The 26,243-nt window shown below is 34.2% G+C and overlaps 1 protein-coding gene across 2 annotated transcripts in view; it reads right to left on the reverse strand.

The window, feature by feature from the left end:
• LOC138306962 (peroxisomal ATPase PEX1-like) overlaps positions 1–26,243 on the reverse strand; it is a 43,472-nt gene that overhangs the window by 10,952 nt on the left and 6,277 nt on the right. For both annotated transcript variants that reach the window (XM_069247559.1, XM_069247560.1), the window contains exons 7-19: positions 25,612–25,849; positions 24,653–24,888; positions 23,641–23,811; positions 21,493–21,647; positions 20,743–20,911; positions 20,250–20,449; positions 19,426–19,560; positions 19,009–19,073; positions 16,281–16,340; positions 15,272–15,354; positions 14,386–14,489; positions 13,583–13,972; positions 12,750–12,940 (exon numbers count right to left, since the gene is read on the reverse strand). In XM_069247559.1, coding sequence (XP_069103660.1) covers positions 12,750–12,940; positions 13,583–13,972; positions 14,386–14,489; positions 15,272–15,354; positions 16,281–16,340; positions 19,009–19,073; positions 19,426–19,560; positions 20,250–20,449; positions 20,743–20,911; positions 21,493–21,647; positions 23,641–23,811; positions 24,653–24,888; positions 25,612–25,849 — 2,197 coding nt within the window. The remainder of the gene's footprint in view (positions 1–12,749; positions 12,941–13,582; positions 13,973–14,385; positions 14,490–15,271; positions 15,355–16,280; positions 16,341–19,008; positions 19,074–19,425; positions 19,561–20,249; positions 20,450–20,742; positions 20,912–21,492; positions 21,648–23,640; positions 23,812–24,652; positions 24,889–25,611; positions 25,850–26,243) is intronic.

The raw sequence follows: 26,243 nt of genomic DNA on the forward strand, positions 1-26,243 counted from the left end.
AATTGTGAAATAAAAAGAAAAGAAGCTAGGCATAAAAATGTAAAAATGAGTCGCCGTAAAAATAAGTTTGTTTGTTTTAATCTTCTTTGTCCAATAAAATGCAATGATCATTTACGGATTACACAAAAAATATGAAGAAGCTGAAAAATAAAGAAAAAAAACAATACAGAAAAAAACTGTCCTTGAAAGGGGAGGCATGATTATTTAAAGTGTAATAGAAGATTCGGTAAAATGTTATCTCTTAATGAAATATTCAATTAGTAATAATTAATACAAGCTGCATTGTAGCTCTTTAAATCTCCTGAAGCTCATATGATACAATGTTGAAAGGTTTTGTTATTACCTGAAGTATGATCATCTTGTCTGCAGTGTTGAAAATCAATGACTTTGAAGATTTTTGAGAAGAAGAGAATCTTGGATGAAATTTCTCATTTTTTCCTCTTGCTATATTTACAAAACTTTTAATATTGTAAAAGTATTTTTCTCAAGAGGTCAGTGGTTTATTTTGTAATATGTCCTATTAATAGCTAGGGCCATTGAGGGATGTGCCAGGTGTCTAAAGAAGAAGAGCCTAAAGAAAACTCTTTGACCTATGATCAAGATCTAACAACTGCACCAAGCAGGTTTTCAAACATTCAACCCCAAAAAACAGGACTAGCTAGTGGTTTTGTGGCAAAACAGCTCAACTACTGGGGAGATATACATGGCTATTTCATTCCCAATGAATAGTATCTAAATTTAAGGTGATCATGGATGACCTTGAAAAGGTTGTACCATGGCACTGTCTTTTGATATGAACTGCCAAACTGAATATATACTGCTGGTGATGATGTAGTTACCATGGTTCCTTGTAATATATAATGCAGGCTTATATTTCAAAGTTGTACTCCTATAACTCTTTCCCTCTTTCATAAAATATCTTTTTCTAATACATGTATCTCAATTTGTATTTTGAAAATCTCCAAAGTTCGTGTAGCTACAAGTTGATTGCTGAAGTGATTAATTTCATAACAAATATAGACCAGTACAGAAAAGGAAGGGTGCAGCCATTAAATGGTTTTACCTGTATTCAAAGTATTTAAAATTAGCCTAAAATTCTTATCCAAATTTATGAACCACAATATACAAATCTTGATACCTTATTCCAGACGTCTATGTATAATGTGGCTTAAGGTTTCTGATGTAATTGTTATGAAAACAACTCATGTCTATTCATTCTTGAAATTATAAGTTTCAGCAAAAAGGTTTATTAACATTTTACAGTGAACAAATAATTGCCTCAGAACATAGTGAAAACAGTCTGTGAATAAAAACCTTTTCCATTTTTTCTGTGAATGAAAATACTTTGCCTCTTTAAACTAAAATGAAAAAATGCTTTCATTTTTTTAACTGTTAAAAAGTAAAAAAAAAAAAATCAGAATATGTTGTTTGTTAATAGAAGGTCTATTTCTGTTTACTAAACTTATTAAAAATGTAATTATGTTTGTTTGTTTACAGGTATATTTATGTAAACAGCAACATACTTATGTAACACAATATGTATATAACAATGGAAACAAGGATAGGTAGGCCTTGATTTGAAAATATCTATACAGATAATTATAATCATTTGGTCAATTTCATTTCAACTTTCAAAGCAATCCATTAACAAAGAAGAGTTCTTTAAAGGGACAATACTCTGTACAAATAATCAGGTGTAACAAAACTCTTCACTTAAATGCAATTGGCCCAAAATATACAAAAAGGCTATCAGAACAATCCTGTCCAAACAAAAAGAAGATAAAGTGTTTATCAACGGTCCATAATAACGACTATTAAGTAAGTTTTGTAGTCTCCAATACCAAAGATTATTAGGAAAGGGAGACAATCCTGTACAAACAAGTACTGATGGTATATCCCACCCACCATTCAAGTGTTTAAGAATGGAGTCAATGAAAATGATTTAAAATGGAGACAAACTCATCAATGGAAGGATTTGTAGTCACTAGACGTATCGGAATCTAGGCGTTAAAAAGAAGTTAGAAGAACTGGGATAAAGCTTGTATCATAATCTCGAAGAGTCCTGTGGGCCGAATCACTGGTACTGTATGTATGGAGACCAATTCAGCTCCATAGAATAGATTTCAATACCATCTGATGAGCGTGTAATATTGACGCGAGATCTAACAATGCCATTCATTGGCTATTCACAAACCTTTATCGTCTCTCTAACTAGACAAATACAACGCGGGTTTGGTGATGCTAGCTATACAATAAATGAATACAAAATTTACGTCCAATTTTTCACCGCTAACAAAGGGCGTCTATACCACATGGATGAGATGCATTGTCAAAGATTTAATGAATCTATATCCAAATTTGCTTTACCGATAAACGTATCAATCGCTCCTAACAGTTAATTTCTGACTTCATTTGATTCCGTTGTTGGTCTCATGTGAAACCGTCAATATTTGAGCACACGAATCAAAACAGCGAAATTAACGACTTTTGTACCGTTATTCAAATTGCTACAATGGAAATGAAAAAAATTATCTCCGATGCAAAACAGTCTATAGAGCGAACACACAGAATTAAGGAGTTTGGGGGAAATTTTACAATCCCATTGAATCTCTGAATAGGACAATTTAGAGGAAAATTATATGTTTCAACTAGCTTTTACACCGAGAATTCCTGAATACTAAAAATCAATTTCTTATTAAAGATCTCACAGAGAACAATTTCTGTGTAAATATCGGCCTGTCACATGTCTGAGGACACTCATACTCATTACTAAATCTTTTTTACATTTTTTCATAACTGCGGAAAAAACCTGCACTTTGAAAGTTGAAAAGAGCATAGTTATACATATCATATTTTTTTCATATAAAAAGAAATTGATTTGAAATTTTTGAAGTTTTTGGGTTTTGGCCAAAGTGTTGTGAAGAAAAAAACATATCTATTTCTTTAACACATCAGTTTATGAGAAATTAGATGAAGAAACATAGCAAGTGCATGTATCATTTCGTATTCTGCGGCTGAAATTGTAGCTCACCGTGACAACCTTACTTTATTTCATGTCCTTCCTCGATGGCAAAATGCAGTATGTCACTCACGGATAATGACACCATATTTTTTTGGTAAAAAAATATGTCTCAAATATTTGGCTCATGTAGATTGCGACTGTTCAATGGTTTGTCTGTATATATGTGAATATAAATCAAATGGAATTCAATACATTTAAAGAAATAGATATTTACAAACGTATCATTTTTCATCCATTTGTAAAGGTTGGGTCTATCAAAACAAACTCAAACCCAATTGTGAAAACTATCATTTTATAAGAATAATATTGAAGCAATGAAATGGAAAACTCTCAAAATACCTTTTAGTTAGATGGGAAAATGCAAATTCTGAATTGAAATTTACCCTGGTATGAATTCCATATCAATATACTTTATTTCTAAAGCATGTTGGAAATGGAAGATTGTACCGATCGAACGTTTGAATAACCAACATAATTTAGCCAATAACAAGAACCCACGGACAATATTTAAGGTCAAACTATACATGTATAGAAGATGTTAAACTTTTCAAGGTCATACAAAACATGATATCAGAATATTCAAGGTAATATATGACACAATATAATATTGTCAGGAAAAAAACCCTTACTTGTCGTACAAGTGACCAAATTTCACCCCTGTGACCATGAATCAAGGTCATTTATTTGAACATTATCCTAGCATGATTACCTTAAATATCAGGATACAACTCTCGGTGTCTAGACTATTTACAAGAAATTGTTTAATGGTTTAAGCTTTTCTAATCCCATATGACCAAGGTCATTTGTTTGAACAAATGTTGGTTGTCCCAGAATGCTTAAGGACCAATATCAATCCTCTGAGTTAGTCTACCTAAAGGAGGAGAACTCAATTTAAGGTTTTAGCCTATTTGATCCTGTGTCCCTGAATGAAAGTCAGGTCAATACTCATTCATGTAAACCAAGTTGGGAGCTCTTCATCCCAGCATGCTCCTGGCCAAATGTCACATTTCTGAATTGTTCACATAATGAGAAGAATTCAGCTGATTTTAGCCAATAAGATCCCTTTGTCCATAAATGAATGCGGATTCAGGTCATTCATCTCAACAAAATTTCAGGTATTCCTACATGGCCAGGTAGCATGCTATAAGCCCTGACAACATCAGGTTTATGACTGCTTACTAAATACCAGCCTTATCAGGTTAGCTAAAACAACTCAAATATAAACATTGCTTCAGTAAAGTTGCAAATAGTCCAAAACTGATTATAATACCATATTCGACCCAATAAGTGGCAAGGGCGCATACAAATTGAAGAAAATAAGGGGGCGCTCATTAGAAACAAATTTGGACTAGCCTTTCATAAAATTATTCTACAAAGTAAGCCATAAATCAATTTGCAAAAGATATCAGTAAGGAAACCAACACAGTTTTGATATTTTTATCCGTATTTAATTCAAAGTAAGTGAAATTGAAGCATGAAAAAGGGAAGGGGCGCTTAAAGGGATGGAGACACTTATTGGGTTGAATTCGATAATACTAATGAAACTATATTTTAGTGAATAGTGATCTCACAAATTATTAGAAATTTGGAATACAAGAATTCCATAGAAGGGAACATGTAGCCTGCAATTCGAGTACAATAACATACAATGTAGAGAAACAAATGTTCGAGCTATTTTTAGTAAAATTGATTTTTATAACCATTGATTTTTCTATCTGAAGCACGTACCGATACATAATTATCATATTCTACTGACAATAACCCCCTATGATTGTTCATTAAAAAGGCCAACCTTTTATCAAAGTTATCCTCCTATATCTAACTATTTATAAGTTCCTATATATACACACAGAGGAGTCCCTCTGCCATTTGTAAAGATGCCAGGAGGTACGAATCTCTATAACAACAATGTTTCTGATCATTTGTAGAGTTGTTGACACTTAAGTGACAACAATATGTCATTTTGAATTTTGCAGGGGACGCACTGAAATGCAAATTGGCACAATAAGACATTATTCGTAAGTTAAGTACCGGTATAAAGTTAGGACAATATTACAATACGTTGTGTTTATGACTGACTAAAAGGTTTGCTTAGGAACTAGGTCTACATCTATCTGTCATTATGTCCCTGAAATGGCTTTATTTTTTGACAAGGGTGTCGGTCATATAGGTTACTACTGCATCTAAACATATTACAGATGCATTATTTCTTAAATGAGATTCAGAAATTTTAATTTGAAATTAAGTATTTTGAAATTAGATATCATATAAAAGTTATAAATAGATCAATTTCAATTTGCATACACATCCCTTATAATTATGCAAAAAGGGAAAATAAAATTGCCGCCCTAGAGTACTGATCCTTAAGAATAGTTCTTCATTAATTTCAACAAAATTATTTGAAAATTGAAATGATGTCAATGAAATTACTCATGAAGTAGTTCACTAATATATATTTTGCTGATGTATTTATAATTATTTTCTAAAATTATTGAAAATCTGAGTTAAAATCTGAAGCAATTTCAGATTTATTATAAAATTTCTTCTAACTAAATTTTCATCAGTTTGAATTTTTCGTAAACAAATTGAATCCTACTGAACACAAAGTCTTAAGTGATTTTCTCTGTATAATGTTTGAAATGACATTATCCCCAATCTAAAACAGGAAACCTTTTTCTGACCATTTCAATTAATGCTGTAGAACTTAACTTAGGAGGCACAAAGGGCCTGTACCTGGCATATTGGAGTAATGTGTATTGATTAAGTTATATCTTCTGAAGTCACCACTGTATAAGTGACTTTAGAAAGAGGAACAAAATCTGTTCTGTTTTCCAAAAGGTAAAAAAGCCATTGAGAACTTAAAAACTTATAGCATTTTGAAGGAATCTCAGGGCGCTCCAATGGATTACAAAAATTACACAGTGCCATGGGCCCATGACATAGGCTCACCAGTCTTTGGGTCAGGCGAGCCGAAAACAACTTGATTCAAACTACCGTATTCCCCGTAATTAGTGCCCCTCCACCAATAAGTGCCCCTCCCCTTTTCTGGAAAAGAGTTGAAGTTGTATAAATGCCCCCATCCCATGGATTTAACAATTTTGGTTTTTATTAGTTTAATGTCATATTAACTGCCAGGGTCATCTGTGCCAGGTTTGTTGGTTGAGGAAAGCAGGAGTATCCGGAGAAAAGCCACCGACCAGCGGTCAGTACTTGGCAACTGCCCCACTTGAAGATTTGAACTTGTGACCTAGAGGTGGAGGGCTTGTGGCAATATTTCGAGACATCTTAACCACACGGCCATCGCTTCCCCCCACTAATTAAAAATATTTTACAACATATGACGCCTTTAACATCAGTATTTGATCTCATATTACATGAACTTGACGAGTCTTTTACATATGTATCACGACATGGTAATGCATCTCAAAGGATAAAAGACATATGCATATTTTCTGTAACAGAATAATGTACCATGAGTACAGAATGATTTAAAATATGGCTGATATTTTCCATCCACAACTTACATTTTGGTTTATTAATCAGCACTCCCCCAACCCTTTTGTTACAATTATTTAAGCGCCCTTAGCGCTAATTACAGCGATTACAGTATGTATTTTGTTGGTCCAAACTGAAATTAACACTTGTCTATACATTGTATTGAAAAGTACACTTACTATATACCTGAGGATGCAGTAACTGGAACACGATCTATGAAGGGATCTTATCTGTTTTTATAATCCTTAAACTATCCCATGCTTAGTTTCAGATTTTGAATCCCTACCCTAAAAGGATGCTACCATTACATTATGTATACTGTCCTATGCTTAGTTTCGTGTATATACACAATATGAGCTGTGTATTAAAAGACCAATAGGCGATAAAGCCCGCATTTTCCTTGTACCACCGGTGTTCTTTATAAATAATTTTGACTATGTATATACATGTATATATTGATGACATCACATAAATGTCTAGTGTAAGATATCTTTTCCTTAACCCTGTAATAGACAGTCATTTTTTCCCTACCCCTGTAAAAGACAGAGTCATTTTTTCCTTACCCCTGTAAAAGACAGAGTCATTTTTTCCCTACCCTTGTAAAAGACAGAGTCATTTTTTCCCTACCCCTGTTAATGACAGAGTCATTTTTCCCTACACCTGTAAAAGACATTTTCCCTGTTAATACAAGTTTTTTTCCCTACCCCTGTAAGACAGAGTCATTTTTCCCTACCCCTGTAAAAGACAGAGTCATTTTTTCCCTACCCCTGTAAAAGACAGAGTCATTTTTTCCCTACCCCTGTTAATGACAGAGTCATTTTTCCCTACCCCTGTAAAAGACAGAGTCATTTTTTCCCTACACCTGTAAAAGACAGTTTATTTTTCCCTACCCCTGTAAAAGACAGTTATTTTACCCTACCCCCTGTAAAAGACAGTTATTTCCCTGTAAGACAGTTATTTTACCCCTACCCCTGTAAAAGACAGTTATTTTACCCCTACCCCCTGTAAAAGACAGAGTCATTTTCTACCCCTGTAAAAGTAAGAGCTAATTTTATTCCCTACCCCTGTAAATGACAGAGTTATCTTCCCCTTACAACTGCAGGATAACCTCGTAAAATGATAAAATTATCTGCTTTTCACATTAAGACAGTGAAGAGATTCTAAGACTTGAGAACCCTCTGACTGTGGATTTAGGACAGAGGCGTGTCCCTAACAGCTCACACTAGAAATAACGCGGGACTAATTTGTAGTTATGGCAGACTTTTATGTCCAGATAATGTCAGGAATTGAAATAAATCCATGTAACGTGATCAAAGAAATACTGTAACAAGGAATATCTGCCAATCTGGCTCATGTATTACGGAGAAATTACGTTACAGAAAACCTACTCAGAATTCATAGAATTTCACAAATCTTTCTTTCAACACATAGTTCCCAATGCTAGCCAAGTTAGTTTAGATTAGTAAAATAAACGAGAGTTCTCGCTTTCTATTTCATTACTGTGATATTGACAACCAGAAAATAATTTCCAGCGATAATTCTATAATGAAAACACAGTAATTGAAGAAATTAACAGACAGTTTTACGGACATAATTCCGAGATGTTTTTAATTCCCTGAAAATATTGAATAATATTACTGATAAATGTCAATCAGAAGTAGACATCCATTTCAATCACGATTTATTGAATCATTATACTCAACTTAAGCCAATATAGTTAAACCAATTTCTTATGAATAATGAAATAAAAACACAATTTATCTTCTTGCAAAATCTGAACAATTTTTTTTATGATAGCCTCAAACAGATTTTTTTTCTTGCTTTTAAACCTAAATATTTTTTGTATTTATTGTACTATAGGACTGATGTGTACAATTTGTATTTATCTTATTATAAATTTTCATGTGCCATGCTTGTATTCTTTGAGGAATAGCTTTTCATCATTTATCATTATCATTTTATCATTTCCTATACATATAGATATAATTTTCATCCTTGTTAAGATTTTTTCTACAGCTGTAGATCAGTTTACCTGATACATCTGCAGAAAACATAAAGAAACATCATTTAATATTTACATACTAGTGTCTGAAAAGTTACTGCATGTCTGTTAATTCAAAAGTCATGCATTGTGTACTAATATGACGAAATTATTGCAAATCTATACAGTTTTGTGTAGTTTTGGTCTTTATTTATGCCGGGGCAATTGAAATTGAGTCCTCAAAAAGGGGGAGGGGCGCTTATAGGGACATGAGGGCTTATTGGGTCAATTACAGTTTGCCGCTTAAAACACAGAAAACACATTATTAAGTACAAATATAATGATAAAAGTGAGTGTACATGTAAGTTATATAAAAACTTCAAATATATACCTAGAAAGTAAAATCTGAGCAAAGAAGAAATTATTATATTTTCACTAACAGTATTCATACTATATAACAAACCAAAATTATTTAAATCCAAGGTACAAAGGCCTTTCACTGTACTGTCTTTAGCATCTGTGGGGAGAACACTTTAAGACAATTGGGTTTAATTGACTAGAAGTCAATATTTTGAATTGAGAAACACCAACTGTCAAAATGTCATCCTAATTCTCGTGTCAAGTAGAAATATGGATCAATATCTGTCATAAACACAAAGAGCTGCTTCTTGTCCTATAGAGGAAACCGTCACCAAACCATGTCAACCATCGCTTAAAACAAAATAGCATTTAATCTGGAAATTCAAATGAATAATTTTATTTCTATATGAATTCAGTCAGAGCATTTTAAGCTTTATGGTGTATAATTACGATAAAACGACCAGTTATTTGGTGCATTTTTGGATTGTGAATTTTGAGAGTAAAATGATTTGATTATGTATGGAGAGAAACAGTAAAGGTAACATGTTACCATAAAAAGATTCATCCAAGACTTTTTCTAAAGAAAGATAATGTTTTTGTTTCCCAATCTCTCTCATTATCTGTGTGTCCTTTTTCCAACTCATTCTTCTCCCAATATTCCCATAGAGGACATAGTGCCACAGAATTTTTTTTGGATGCAAATAATTGATTTAAACATTCTTATCTTGAAGTAAAGCTAGGAGCTCAAACTTCTCAATGGCGGTAATGGTGTAAAGTAAGTAACTTTTATAACCAAACAAAAATATGAAGTCATCTGCTCCTGTTTTTGATTTAGAAAGAATTTAATTAGTCAGCAGTGGAGCATCTTTAACAAATCTGTTGCCTTAGCTCAAACTTCTCAGACTTTTTTGCTCTAAATCATGTTGTTCACAAGGAAAACGGTTATAATCTCAGAAAAACTTTGACATTTAAGTAAAACCTGAACAAACCAGTTACCTGTTAGAATTAATTAATATCTTTAATTTAAGTAGCATGAATTTCAAACTGAGAAAACTCCAGTTGGCAAATACGAAATAGATAAGTGTCGATTAACACCTTATTTTACCAACTAAACACCCAGCTGGATTGGCAAGTCATGAGGTGTACTAGATTATGATATAACAGAACATATTACCGTATTCTACTGTTAAAAACGACATATTCTCGTAAACCAAATGCATTTGAGATATCAGGTTCTGTCTTTATCATGTTAGATCTTTTTGGTGTGACCTTGACGTACTGTCAAGGTCATTGTGGTCAAATTTATTAATTGTATAATATCAGTAGAGAACGCACTTGTGAACAATAAACATATCTCGTAGATGATTCCTAAAATGGATGATAAACCTTTATTACTGCAGTTAATAGTATTCAACTCATTAAGCGCCCATGTCCCTTTAAGTGTCCCCTCCCACTTTTGAGGCCTCAATTGCCTGGTCATAAATAAAGTAAGACCAAAACTGTATAGGTTTGCAATAATTTTATCTTATTAAGCACCTTCAGTTTTTCAATTCTTTAAATTCCCTGGGCCTTTATAGGGTTGAATAGCAACAACTTTCAGGAGCTCTGCTGTTAGTTATATAACAATTTATTGCATTGAGGACCATTGATTTGTTTCATTAGGTCTTTGTTTCCTATTTGCTTTGTCAAGAATCTGAAAACAAACTTGAATCATGCTGGCGAAGGATACAATCACCCTTTTAAAATAATTCAGAAGTGGCCTAGGCCTATATATTTATTTATGTCTTTCTTTCGGAATAAGGAACTTGCAGAATAATACTTAATAATTCATAAATAAACAATAATTTTGATATTTCTATTGACAGTAAGACTACCTCAGTACAATATCAGAGTGGCTCTATATTGAAAACATCACAAACAAAAGTGACACAAACATCCATCCAACACAACCTACTTGATCATCTCTGCATTTTCACTGAAATAATCACTTATAAGTTATGCCAATAAATTGATTGTAGAGTGAGGATTGATTAAACCCCTCCATTTGTTCATAATCACAATCGAAAAAAACACTCAAATTTTTACATTTGACTTTTACCGCGTCATCAACTTTCAAACTGGTGTAGGGGAAACAACTTGTATTTAAAAACTATGCATTTCATTTAGTTTGAAGTATTAAAACGATTTAGTTAATTTTACACACAAAAATAACAAGTAATATATATTTTACTGTAATGAAATTGTATATTTAATTGAAGAGAATGTGTTTAAATTTTGAAGCGAGGGCGAGACCCCTCATATTGCACTATAATAGAATTTACTGACCCTCTATAAAGTGTTATGGGGTCACCACGTGACGGCTCTCCGCCAATCATTTGGGCACATTTTTGTCTGAGGTGGGATAAGAAGGGATAGAGTGCTTTAAACATGTTTGTTAATTGTCAGAAACGATTTCATTTTCATCAACTAAACTTTTTATAACAAAAACTTTCCATATGTGACAAACACTATACGTTTATTACAAAAAAATAATTTTCAAGCAAAAAGCTGGCATCATGTTTTTTTCTTCTGATCTTTGTATCCAAAAAATGAAATGAGAAATATATTTTCTTTCTTCAGTAAAAAAAAATGGCTTAACAATAAATGCTAAAATGATTATTTTTATTTCAGCAATTAGTGTCTTCCATTAGCAAATTGCCCAAAATGCTATCCATAGAGTGAGCATAGAACCTGTTAGAATTAATTAAGACCTTTAATGTAAGTAGCATGAATTTCAAACTGAGAAAACTCCAGGTGGCAAATTAAATACGATATGGTATATGAATAGAGGTTCCCCAACAAATGTCAATTTACACCTTATAAACTTTCTATATGTGACAAACATTAAACCTTCATTTCAAAAAAATGATTTTCAAGCAAAAAGCTGGCATTATGGGTTTTTTCTTACCTTTGTCTCTTAGAACAAAATTACAGTTCAGAAACACAAAGGTAATTTTTATGCAATTCAAAATTTCACACAAAATTAGAAAATTCATTTGATAGGTTTAAAAAAAAACATATACTATAATTGGCACTCAGGGCACTTAAAAATTACAACAGAGTGGCGCTTATTAGGTAACAAAAGTGGATGTTGTGTGCTTAAAAAAATCAGCCATATTTTAATTCTTTCTGTACTCATGATAGATTGATCTGTCGCAATAGACATGCGTCATGTCCTCTGTCCTTTTATATACATTATAACCTTGAGATTCACAAAATGTTAACGATTTGTAAGTTCATGGAATGTGGGAATATGGTCCGAATACAATGCCCATGTTATAACCATCGTTAAATCCGTGAGATGGGGACACTTATGTAACATTGACTTCTCCAGAAGAGGGGGTGGGGGTTTATAGGGGGACAGCTATTACTATAAACCAATGTATTTTAGCGTAATACTAAACAATATTTCGCATCTTCGTTATTTTCGACATATTCCCAAATACATCAATTTCTGATCATAAAGCTCTTGCTGACAACCATACCTTCATGTAACTTTTTATAAAATCATTCTAACATTTGAAATCGTGATCAAACTTTCTGACAAAATAATATGAAAATCTGTTTTTTATAGTGGTTTACATTGTTCCAATTTATTCTCATATATAAACTTTATTTATTATACATTGATCACACGACATTTTATACAATCACTTTCAAGAGGGGTCTTAGAGTGGGAGGAAACCGGACTGCTAGGAGAAAACCCCTGTAATTGGGTATGTGACCCCTGAGCTTTACACACCCGTGCCGGGAATCGAACCCCTGCCCGCTAGGTGAAAGGCAAATATGTACATCACATAACCACCCGATCACCCAATTATTATTAATTTAATTTGTGGAATTCATACTTACATCCTTTGATATTTGTTTCTTTCATCTGCTGATACTGAAGGTCTCGTTTTGGTCAGGGCGGTCATCAGATGTGCCCTACTTATCTGGACCATGGGAGATTTAGACGTAGCTACAGGCGAGAACAATGTCTCCGCTGTGCTGACACGCTCCAGTGACTTATTGACTTTTAACCTTGCTTTGATTTGATCCACCTGAAAGATTTACACAAGAAAACTATAGAAAGGTCTATTCAATAATTATGCCTACATTAATAAAAATTATGCTAATTGTTTCTATATTACAGGCAGATAACTTCTCTGTTATCAGATAAATTATGAAATATCTATTATAAATACTTATTGTTATTTAAATTACATTAAAAGGCACCAACAGGATAGAACAAGATGATTACAGCACCATAAACTCTCAGATGTAAATAAAGTCAAAGGAAGGCAACTCTTAAAACATGGATTAATTTTCATCCTAAGCCATAGTTTGACAATCAAAACCAAAGGTATTTTTTATATGTCCTTAACACATAGTCTCCCCCATCTGTGTAACAGCTGTTATGCTTTCCTCCATGGGACAAATACTAAAGGATATATAAGGCCAAACTAAGGCATATATAGTGAGAGGGCTGTTGTAGCCAAGCGGTTAAAGTGTTCTAATATATAACCAGTAGTGCTCCACCTCTGAGCACATCACAATGGATAACTACCCGAAAGGGAGGTTACTCTGATATAGGCAAAGATGGAATAACAAGATGTTAAACAAAATAACCCCAAATTTGTATTTGGAAAGAATAATTAGCTATAAATAGAACAATTCATTCAAAAATATACAAATTATATTACCTGGAAATTTAGCTTCTCCTCTAGTTCCTCACTGACGTCTGCTATACCTTCCTCCAGCTTCGGAATATATGTAACTAAGGAGCTCCAAGATGGCCGACGGTCCCGCAAGGTAACTCTAGCTATCTGAAGGTCGATCTTCTTGTGATGAGCATCAAGCTGTGATCGTAAAGCTGAATCACTCTTTGCTTTCTTTGGCGATGAACCCTGGCTGTCGCCCTTTACAAGACGGCCGGTGATTTCATGAATAGCTTCAAGTTGAGCATTATAAAGTAATGCTTTTATATCGGCACCAGAGAAATGTTCACATTCATCAGCAAAATACTGTAAGTTCACATCGGGGCCAAGAGTGATGTGTCTTGTTAATGCTTGTAGGATTTTCAGTCTTTCCTCCTACAAATAAAGCAAAATAGCAAAATGTCAGATCATTGGTCATGCCATGGAGTTTCAAACAACATTGACTGCCGGCTAGAGACCAAGTTTTTATTATTCTCACTACCTCTCAAAACGAAACCTAATAATATCTTTTTTATATTCCATTATCAAAACATGATCATAGAATATTCCCATGCTGATGAAAGGTGGGTTTTTTTCCATAAAATAGACAATAGTCTAACATAAATATCTACGAAAAAAATCAAGTCAAAATTTTGGCCATTATTGAAAGACAATTAAAAAGACATAACAAAAAAGAAATCCCGACCTACTGACCCTATTTATTTTTGCCAATGTAACCCTAAACAGACATTTTTTTGCCAATGTAACCCTAAGCAGACATTGTTTTTGGCTGTATCTATGAGTCTCACCTTGTTGGGTAGCTGACACTGTAGACACTTGTCCAGACGCCCAGGGCGCAGGAGAGCAGGGTCTATAAGGTCTGGACGACTGGTCGCTGCTAATACATACACACCTAAATGTTAAGGGAAAAACAAGCGTTCTTAAAAAATGAAGCAGTTATAGCAACATATTATCACCAATTCTGCTGCTAGTTCAGGGTTTACAAACAAACCAATGAAATAAATAAGACAATATCATCGAGAGTTTCAGTTACAAGTACAGGAAAACCTAATATAGAAAACTTGCAAAATAAAGTTGAAGTCGCTCAACGATGTGAAAACAGTCATTTGGACTTTTTGTTTTCAATAATGGGTCAAATAATACCAAATAAAACACACTCCTGAGACAGCTTAAGAAATACTTTTGTGGAGTGCTCTCCCCTGAATGACAGAAGGCCAGAGGCCTACTCAATTAGCACTCTCCTAAGAAGAGAAGTCTTAAAAGATCTTCCAGTCTGACAACTTTCACTATTTGTATTTTTGTATTTTCTGTATATCATTTACATAACTTTGATCACTGGTGTCTGTGCTTTATCAATACACTGACCTGTATAAGATCACTTTTTTGCAGCAATCTAGGCCCAGTTTCATGTACATGCCTTAATTTTAAGGAATTCCTTAACTTTAAAGTATGCATTGGAAAGCAATACAAATTTTAAGGAATACTCCTTAACTCAAGATTATTTCCTTAAAGTCTGTAATGCTTTCCCATGAATAATTTTAAGTTAAGAGATTCCTTCATGTTAAGGAATGTTCGTGAAAGTGGGCCCTGATTGCAACAAAATAAGCATGTGAAGTATTGAAAGATTTTTAATACAAAGATGAACCAACAGGGCTGACGCCATGATGAACCTACCCTCCAGTCCTTCTACACCGTCCAACTGGGTCAGGAGCTGGTTCACCACTCGGTCTGTCACACCTGTGTTGTCATGGCCACGCCTGTAAACAATCAACAGGTAAGTCATCGTAGATCAACAAATATCAATAAGATGTGCTTCATATGTAAACTAACTTAATTTTGAAATGACTTTATATTGTTTTCCGATGTCCAATATCTTTGTTAAAGCAAGATATTAACTTTGAAATTCAAACTCGTATGGTTCGAATAAAAAAGCGTTTAAAAAATTACAAAATTAATATAAAGCCTCTTTTTTTTATCTCAAACTCTGAGAACTCATCTTTAACTCTGAAATAGCTTTTTTTTTGCAATTTCCAATGACATGTAATATACTCAAAATTGAATTGCATGTGAAAGTTAGTTGGTTTACAATACAATACAATCTTTAATACCTATAAACCACAGAACAATTACATTTATACTTCTGTGCGGCAAGTTACATGAAATGCAGTGTAAAATTAATATACCAGTACCAGTAATGAAAGGTCAGTTATTATCATTTTGAAGCATGTATAAAGAATACATGGTTGGTGACTTAAAATACCATCTGTATTTTGGCGAGGGTTAAGAAAGGCAAAAGTGATGGGCCACTTTTTTTCTTTCTGAACCAAGACAAAAATACAGCTTATACATTGTATTTTAAGACACTGATCGTGTACACTTTTTATCTTGCAACATTCTGTCCATTTAACAAACATTTTTTTCACCTCAGAATTAAGCTGTCGTATTGCCACACCAGCAAAACTTTATGTGGTAGGTGTATTCCAACAAAACAAGTGCTGGTTGCAGGATAAATGGTATGTACAAAGAGTCTTACTTTTATGTGAGGAAATTGGAAAACCACGATAATACCCAAAAAGTTTTTGAAACAACTCCATGCCTTTTCACACCAATTGGAATGCTTAATTACGGTACAGGTAACTACAGGTACCTTTGTTTATCTTATCTCTACCTGTAAACTACTTACCTAGGAGCTATGGAGTCAAACTCGTCAAAGAAGAGGATACAGGGTTTGGCACTTTGAGCCCTACAGTAACAGAAAACATTTTACTTTAAAACAAGAGGCCCAGAGGGCCTGTATCGCTCACCTGGTTTTTTGTTAGTAATTATCACAAGACTCTACAATTAGAAAAATAAGCAAAATTGACTCCCAAAGTTTAATTTTGAATCACAACCATACAATGATGCTATTGATACCAATTGATACCCCGGAGGGTGGGGGGGGGTCAGCCCTATTATTTGTACAATTTTGAATCCCCACCCTATAAGGATGCTACCATTGCATTATATTTACACTTGCTAGGCTTGGTCACTATACGCTAATACTAGCCGATTTTGTTTACCATAACTGCATGGTAACATTGAACTTTGAACTTGCGTATGAAAATGTTCTGTGCAACGTAAAAGGACTACTTTTTTTTAAAAGAAACACATGGCTTTGTTTACATTTTGACGCAACATTACGTGTATATTGTTGTTTTTCATAGAATTTTGGAAAAATGTAAACAATATATACATGTTTTATATTTATATATGATTCAAACAATTTTTAAATTAACAATTGTATAAAGAAACGGAAAAATATCCCGACCGGGAGACGTGCTTTCATTTTTGTTAAAAATGATGGGTGTCAAATGTAAACATTACCTCTGTGTCTGTGTTCGTCCCACGATCGAGCCTTTGGGGTGGACGGGCGTGAGACCCTCTGATAGAGGTCAGTTATAAACATATCCTCTTGTCTTTGTTCTTTGAGAATTTAATCATGTGTATTATAAAACATGCACCGCTAATAATCCACGTGTTGACAGTTACGCGTCACCACAAATACATTGTATCCATCGAACACAAGTGAATTTGTTTCATCTATCGATGGCGAATCACATGGCTCCCAAGGATGTAATATCGTCAAGTCAGACGACATCTCAAACACATTGAGCTACTTGAAAATCGGTGTTTTGACAACTTCAACAAACTCAAGTGTGTAAGCGTGCGTCAGCTTCGCCTCGCTGCACAATAACGGTCACCGAGTTCACACATGTGGCCGTGTACAAATTCTTTATGTTATTACGCAATATATTAACTTTTAGCAAAATTGAATATGTATTTAAAGTTCTGATCTGATTAAATAAAATTATCTCTGAAATTTACTTTGTTTGAAATGTTTATTTTACACTAAAATATTGAACTTTTTTGTCGTCGCGGATGAATAATTCTACCTTACGTGAAGCGTCATCATTCGCTGTTCAATTGAGTAAGCTCCTCCCACTTTTGACCGACATTTATTGAATAATTACGTCACTTTCAAATGACGATTTTATTGTATAAAATATAAATAAAAAAATTCATGTGAGTGTAAATATAGGGATTGGATTTCGTTTTTATGTTAACCATGCTTGTATGGAGCAATTCCTCTAAGAATATATTCAATATGGGGCGCTAACGTGCCCCATAGAATATATTCTTAGAGGAATTGCTCCATACAAGCATGGTTAACATAAAAACGAAATCCAATCCCTATATGGGGCTATCCCATGCTTGGTTTCAGAGAAGAAGTCATTTATATGGAAATAGCCAAACTGACCCCTTTTGACCCCGCACCTCAGGCCCCCCGGGGGTCAGCCCCATCATTTGTACAATTTTGAATCCCCACCCTATAATGATACTACCATTGCATTATGAGTGCTATCTCTTGTTTAGTTTCAGAGAAGAAGTCGTTTTATGGAAATAGCCAAATTGGCCCCTTTTGACCCCGCCCCTCAGGCCCCCGGCAGGTCAGCCCCATCATTTGTACAATTTTGAATCCCAGCCCTATAAGGATGCTACCATTGTATTATTGGTGCTATCCCATGCTTGGTTTCAGAGAAGAAGTCGTTTATATGGAAATAGCCAAATTGACACCTTTTGGCCCCGCCCCTCAGGCCCCAGGGGGATCAGCCCCATCATTTGTACAATTTTCAGTTAGTAGCCCATAAGGATGCTACCAGTCAAATTTTGTTGAAATCCGACCAGCGGTTATGGAGAAGAAGTCGATTGTTGCCGGACGCCGGACGCCGGACGCTGCAGTATCCCATAAGCTCACCTCGGTCAAGTTAAAGTAGACATATACATTGTATTGCATTTAGTGGATTTTTCTTGTTTGTTTTTTTTTCTTTTAAAGATCACACATACATCAGAGTGTACTCTCATATTTAAAGTTTATTTATCATACTTTTTGTATTACAGTTGACCCTTGATAATCCGAACACTGGCATCCCCAGCCCAAACCTGGAAACCTGCAGATATTTAAGATTGCTGAATTCCAGTTTACTTACTCGCACTGTAAACCAATTTTCTTACCTTTCGGCGTAATTTACTTTTGAGAATTTCATGATCCACATCAATTTGTAAATGTTTATTTCTAATAATTGATATAAAATCACTATAATATATCAATACATGTATATAATTAAATTATACCGTAAATCCACGAACATAAATCTTCGTAAACTTATTTTGAAATAGAAATCACGAAAAGTAGCCACAAAGGGAAGTTGGTTTACAGTCATCAAATCCATTTCCTGATATTTCTGTCCAGATTAAGAGTATTCAAGACTATCGCCAGCGAGATTGTATCCATAACGTAAAAATCTATTGAAGTTTAATAATCCTTTTACATTAAAACATATTAAAGCCATCAAAAGAACTTTCTACCATACCTTATGAAGGTGTCTCTGACAGCCTGCTCACTAGCTCCTATGTACTTGCTGAGCAGTTCGGGGCCCTGTAGGAATGTAATTAAACCAAGTGAGAATAAAGGTAAATATTTATCAATAAAATTATTCACTTAGGAATACAATCAATATATATGACAATGATTGTAACTGGTTTAATTTGTTTTACATCCTATTAACAGTCAGGATCATTTTAAGGATGTGCCACTGGTTTAGGAGGCGGAAGAAAGCCAGAGTACCCAGAGAAAAACAACCAACCAGCAATTAGTACCTGGAAACTCCCCCACACAGGATTTAAACTTATTATCCAGAGTTGGAGGGCTTTTTTAAGATGTCTCATAACAGAATTTTGTAAACATTTACAAATGAAAACTTAATTTCATCTACATAAAATAATTTTACCTTAATACTGATAAAGTTGAGACCACATTCGTTGGCCACTACTCCTGCTAGGAGAGTTTTGCCCGTCCCTGGGGCTCCATACAACAGAAGTCCAGATCGCAACCTGAGAGGACAGGACGCAAAAAGTTCTGGGTACTGTCAACAAACAATGAAAATATGTCCAAAATGATGAAAACATTAACAAACTGTGAATCTCGCCGCTGAACTTAAGTCTGGTCCAGTTTCTACTTCAGTTTTATGATTTTAATCGAGGTTTACTGAAAATTCGGTAAAGCTTTTCATGGACTAATAGGTGCACACTCACAAATATGATAAATACAAATTTTGAAAAAACAGTGTGTGCTGCACTTGAACAAAAAAAAATAGATTTTCAGTTGCTTTTCATGGACTAATAGGTGCACACTCACAAATATGATAAATACAAATTTTGAAAAAACAGTGTGTGCTGCACTTGAACAAAAAAAAATAGATTTTCAGTTGAAACAATCACAAATAATCATTCTTCAGGATGTCATTATGCACAAAGAAGATGTATTGTGCTTTTTGTGTGCTGATGTCCATGTTTGTTTTCCATTTCAGTACGCCCTCTACCAGTTGCAAAATTCAAACAGGAACCAGGTCAGACTCTCGTAAAGCTGGACTCATTCAGCAGCGAGAGCCTGGGGAATACAAGACTAAATTACATATTGATATCTCTTCCATGGATGACAATTTTTGCCAGTCAGCACTCAGAAAGCCTCATGCTGATTGGCCAAAATCTTCCCTTCAGATATCCCTTCCTACTTGACAGATGCAACAGGTATGGGTGTAGGTGAGGTACTTACTTTGCTAGGGAGTAGAAGTGTCTCCTTAAGTATCGATTTCACTTCGGTCAGACCCCCGACATCGTCCCATCCTAATTCTCCAGTCAAATGGAGGGGTACGTTTCTGATCGAGGCAGGTGTAAACCCACTGATGGCGTGTTTAAAGTCTATCATCTCCAACTTAAATTCCTCATCAGCATTATCGCTATAAAATACATCTCCTGTAAGAGAACGTATCTAAAATTTTAAAAACAATATTGAATTCTGGATTAGATGTAGGGTTAAAGGTTATCAAATACAAATTCTAGACAATTCAGTGGGAATATCATCTGATATCAGCTCTTAGAACTTCTTTTTTTTTGATATTGTGAAAAGCATCACAGATTATTAAAAGAAAAAGATTTTCCGGTTCAATAAATCATCTGGTCCATCAAGTTAATGAGTAATTAATTAAATCACAAACAAATGTCCCAGAGTACTTCATGCCTCCAATTGATAAATCCTTATAACTTACGTCTGCCATGAAGAGTATAGGCATGGATGGCCCTGCTAACGAGGGTGTCAAGGTCCTTAGCAACAAACCCCTCCGTCTTACTAAGTAACCAATCCCAGTCCATCTTATCAAGAGTTGCCTCGGAAACTCGGGTCCTGATGATTGTCTTCAAAATCTCTTTTCTTTTGTCCTGACATAAAAATACAAGTAGAGACCTACATGTATACATCATTGAGCCACAAAGATGCTAATCTTTTGAACCAAAAATTACAGCAAAGCATCATCAATTAATGCAGCATACTGTGACATGTATATATGAAGGCTTTTTCAAAATTGCCATGAAGTCGACAGGCTCATGTATATGACACAGTGAGAAAGCAAAAAAAAAACACAAAATTTATGATGTTTCCATAACATTAATAAAATGAAATAAATCTCTGCAATTATAAGATAAACAAACAAAAAAACAAAGTTTGTAGAAGGAATTCAAAATTTAAAAGCTGGTTTCTCTATCTGTTATAAACTTGATTTATTTTACATTAATTTGGGAAAGCATGGAAGGGGTCTTATGGTGTGGGAACAGAAGTGCCCAGAGAAAACCAACCTGATTTTTTCACATTCACTCAGTGACATGTTTAATGTACTATTTTACTACATGTATATTAGAATGCTGTATGTGTTTTTTAATGTAATTTTTAGTAATTATTGCATCCATTAAGTTTGATAACTTACAGAATAATAATAACAATTTGAATTGAATTGACTATTTACCTTGTTAAGTGGTCGAATGTTGATGACCGACTGAACAAAATGCGTTCCTCGTGATGATGTCAGCAGAGGATGTAAGGAGTTCCTTGATTGGCTGGTGGCTATCACAGCTATACGGGTTCCATTACTGATTTCCTTTCTCAACAAGTCTCGAAACACTGTTAAATTGTAATAAACACCATAACATAGCTACGTCCTATTACGTCCTTTCATATTACAGAGCTGTCTCCCTTAAGGATAGGTGCCACATCTAAAGTGAGGTCATTTTTTTTCAGGAGTGAAAATTACATGGTTTTGACAGAAAAATATGAGTGGTGTTCACAAAATTATGTCTTTAATCAATACCTATACCCGCAAGGGCAAATAATTGTAATATGCAAATATTGAATTGTCATATTATCCTTTATCACAGTGTTCTAGTAAAATATCTGTACTTTTCCAGTACATTTATAGGTAAACAACAGTTACAGACAGTACATTTAAAAGGTATACAACAGTTACAGACAGTACACATTTAAAGGTATACAACAGTTACAGACAGTACATTTAAAGGTAACAACATTACAGACAGTACATTTAAAGGTATACAACAGTTACAGACAGTACATTTAAAGGTATACAACAGTTACAGACAGTACATTTAAAGGTATACAACAGTTACAGACAGTACATTTAAAGGTATACAACAGTTACAGACAGTACATTTAAAGGTATACAACAGTTACAGACAGTACATTTAAAGGTATACAACAGTTACAGACAGTACATTTAAAGGCATACAACAGTTACAGACAGTACATTTAAAGGCATACAACAGTTACAGACAGTACATTTAAAGGTATACAACAGTTACAGACAGTACATTTAAAGGTATACAACAGTTACAGACATACATTTAAAGGATACAACAGTTACAGACAGTACATTTAAAGGTATACAACAGTTACAGACAGTACATTTAAAGGTATACAACAGTTACAGACAGTACATTTAAAGGTATACAACAGTTACAGACAGTACATTTAAAGGTATACAACAGTTACAGCAGTACATTAAAGGAACAAAGTTACAGACAGTACATTTAAAGTATAAACAGTTACAGACAGTTACCAACATTAAGGTATACAACAGTTACAGACAGTACATTTAAAGGTATAAACAGTTACAGACAGTACATTTAAAGGTATACAACAGTACAGACAGTACATTTAAAGGTATACAACAGTTTACAGACAGTACATTTAAAGGTATACAACAGTTACAGACAGTACATTTAAAGGTATACAACAGTTACAGACAGTACATTTAAAGGTATACAACAGTTACAGACAGTACATTTAAAGGTATACAACAGTTACAGACAGTACATTTAAAGGTATACAACAGTTACAGACAGTACATTTAAAGGTATACAACAGTTACAGACAGTACATTAAAGGTATACAACAGTTACAGACAGTACATTTAAAGGTATACAACAGTTACAACAGTACAGGTATACAGTTACAGACAGTACATTTAAAGGTATACAACAGTTACAGACAGTACATTTAAAGGTATACAACAGTTACAGACAGTACATTTAAGAAGTTACAGACAGTACATTTAAAGGTATACAACAGTTACAGACAGTACATTTAAAGGTATACAACAGTTACAGACAGTACATTTAAAGGTATACAACAGTTACAGACAGTACATTGAAAGGTATACAACAGTTACAGACAGTACATTTAAAGGTATACAACAGTTACAGACAGTACATTGAAAGGTATACAACAGTTACAGACAGTACATTTAAAGGTATACAACAGTTACAGACAGTACATTTAAAGGTATACAACAGTTACAGACAGTACATTTAAAGGTATACAACAGTTTACAGACAGTACATTTAAAGGTATACAACAGTTACAGACAGTTACAGTTACAGACAGTACATTTAAAGGTATACAACAGTTACAGACAGTACATTTAAAGGTATACAACAGTTACAGACAGTACATTTAAAAGGCATACAACAGTTACAGACAGTACATTTAAAGGTATACAACAGTTACAGACAGTACATTTAAAGGTATACAACAGTTACAGACAGTACATTTAAAGGTATACAACAGATACAGACAGTTTATACTGTTGGTTCCTTACCCTCCGCAACCCTTGACCCGTAGATGCTTTCCGCACTCATCTCAGCCTCCGGACCAGATGGTGCTGGCATCACATGGTCGAGGTCGTCAAAAAGGACGATTGAAGGTTGGCGCCAGATCACTTCTTCAAACAAAATTGTCAGGTGTTTGAGAATGTTGTCAGGTGATTTTCCTGTAAATATCAAAACATAAAAAAAAATTCAACATTAAAACAATACTTGGGTTTGGTTTGTTTAGTTTAACATCCTATTAACAGTGAGTCAGTCAAGGACGTGTCAGGTAATAATTGGTGGAGAAAGCCGGAGTACCTGAAAAAAACCCACCGACCAGCGATCAATACCTGACAACTGCCCCACATGGGATTTCAACTCATGACCCAGATCAAGGTGGATGGATTTTGGTACTATATCTGTAAATCATACCAACTCCTCGGCCACAGCTAATCATTATAATATCTAACAAATTATAGGTCTTCCATTATAGTTAGATTTACATTGTAATTTTAATGGTTTGGTTTTCTATACTGCTCAATATAATATTAAGGGATTTTCTTCTAAACTAGAGATGCGAAACAGTAATAAAAGCCCACTACTTATGATTTATATTTTTAAAATTGGAATGTAAAACCAGATTGATAATTTTGTAGAACCGCAAAAGTTATAAAGCGTATCTTAATACTACACTTATCATCACCTTCTAAATAATTTGATCAAAATCAATCAAAATCAATATTAATTTTTATAATACAGGTTGTCTTATATTTCTCGCCGTCATCCGAATTACTGCGTGTTACTTGATTATCACAAACAGTAAAACTGGGAAATTATTCTTCACTGTTAACATCGATTACTCAGAGAATCTTTTATTTGTTTGAAGTTATTACCTCATCTTAGACCATTAATTTAAATTTTCTTAAGTTATTATTGTTTTTGAGAAACTTATTTTTTTTGTTTCGGAAAGGTAGTAGGCCTTTAGGCAGTTTTTACAACACAATAGTGAATATGCATTATTACCTCTTAGTGGCTTACAATCCACATGTGATAGATAGGCAAGGTTTGGTAGCTCAGCCACCCTTCTACAAATGGCACGTGCCAATGAACTCTTCCCACAACCTTTGGAGCCAGTGATGAGGAGCATTCCATTCCTGATTCCAGGGTGGGTCATATTGAACATTTTCTGACTTAGTGGTCGACTTCCCAAACAGATCTCTATATGACCAATAGCTTGTTCTGCATATTCTGTAAATCCTCTGTACATCCAAATCAAATTAAGGGAAAACTTTATTCAATATGACGATAAAATAAATGTTAGACTAATTAAATAACTTCAATTATAGTATATGCTTTAATTCAAATATTACAAATAGTATTGCCTCTTTTTTACAAGCAAAGACATTTTCACCATATTATCTTTGAGGTAATATTGGTGTTGCCACATTCTCAAACAAACATTTAGGTATTGATATTCCGTATTTACATAATAGTGAGTTATCTGCCCTTGTGGAATATTGATTGTATCAATGCCATGTGTTTACGAGCACAGCACCTTTATTTTCAGAGATAATCACTTGACTTTTCCTCAAGAAATAATGTGTCATAATCATTACTGATGAGGGCGGATACCTGTGTAATATACAAACATGGAATAGCTTACTGCCTTTTATTCTTCGACTGTTTTGTTGTTACTTTGTATATCAACTACCTTGACCTCTTATCAATGTATTCTGTATTTGTATATTACAGAGTTATCTGCCCTTGTGGGTAGGTATTGATTGTGACGTCATGTGATTGTGATCATAACATGATACTTTTCAGAGAAAACGATGTGAAATGCGCTCTCAAAATAATAACATCACAATAGATTCCAACCACAAGGGAGCTATTTCAGTAATATACAAAGACAGAATACATATGTAAAGGATTTCATATGTGTAGTTTTGTTCAGATAGTAACAATTTTATATTTTATGTTACCCTAAATTTTTCAGCTGTTTCGTAGGTACTGAGGGATCAAAGTCAGCTACATCCCCATACATGTCAGAGTACAAGAGCATCGGCCGGAATGGCAGCTTTGTATCCATGGACGATTTGTAGTTTGCGCTGGCAGATATTGTCACTCGGTCAGTGTCCTCACTGGTCAGTAGTCGGAAACTGTCCATTGTAGGCTGGTCAGTATTCTCTGTGTAGGTCACCTGCAGCTCTATAGTGACCGCTGGAAATTTAAAAGTTTATTATTTTTCATCTATGTTGACTCACAGTTGACTGTACTACATTTGTGATCCCATGGGAATCTCAACCAAAAACTTTATTTTTTCAAATTTCAAGACGGGTTTTTAATTAGCCAATGAGGTAGAAGGTTGCTCATTTTGCTATTGACCTTAGCTTACTGACACAATGATTGCATGCTATAGAGATATTTTGACTGAGCCGACAATGGGTGATAAGTGTAGCGTAGTGCAAAAGTGATATAACGGCAGTGATAGTACCCCCTGAAATATCTGAGATGATGCACAATGATGTGACCTGGGGAACTGAAGATGGTGGAATAAAATATCTACCGTATTTGACCCCAATAAGACCCCCCTCCCAGAGAAGAAATAAAGATC

This window comes from Argopecten irradians, chromosome 14, assembly GCF_041381155.1.
Source record: "Argopecten irradians isolate NY chromosome 14, Ai_NY, whole genome shotgun sequence".
NCBI lineage: Eukaryota > Metazoa > Mollusca > Bivalvia > Pectinida > Pectinidae > Argopecten > Argopecten irradians.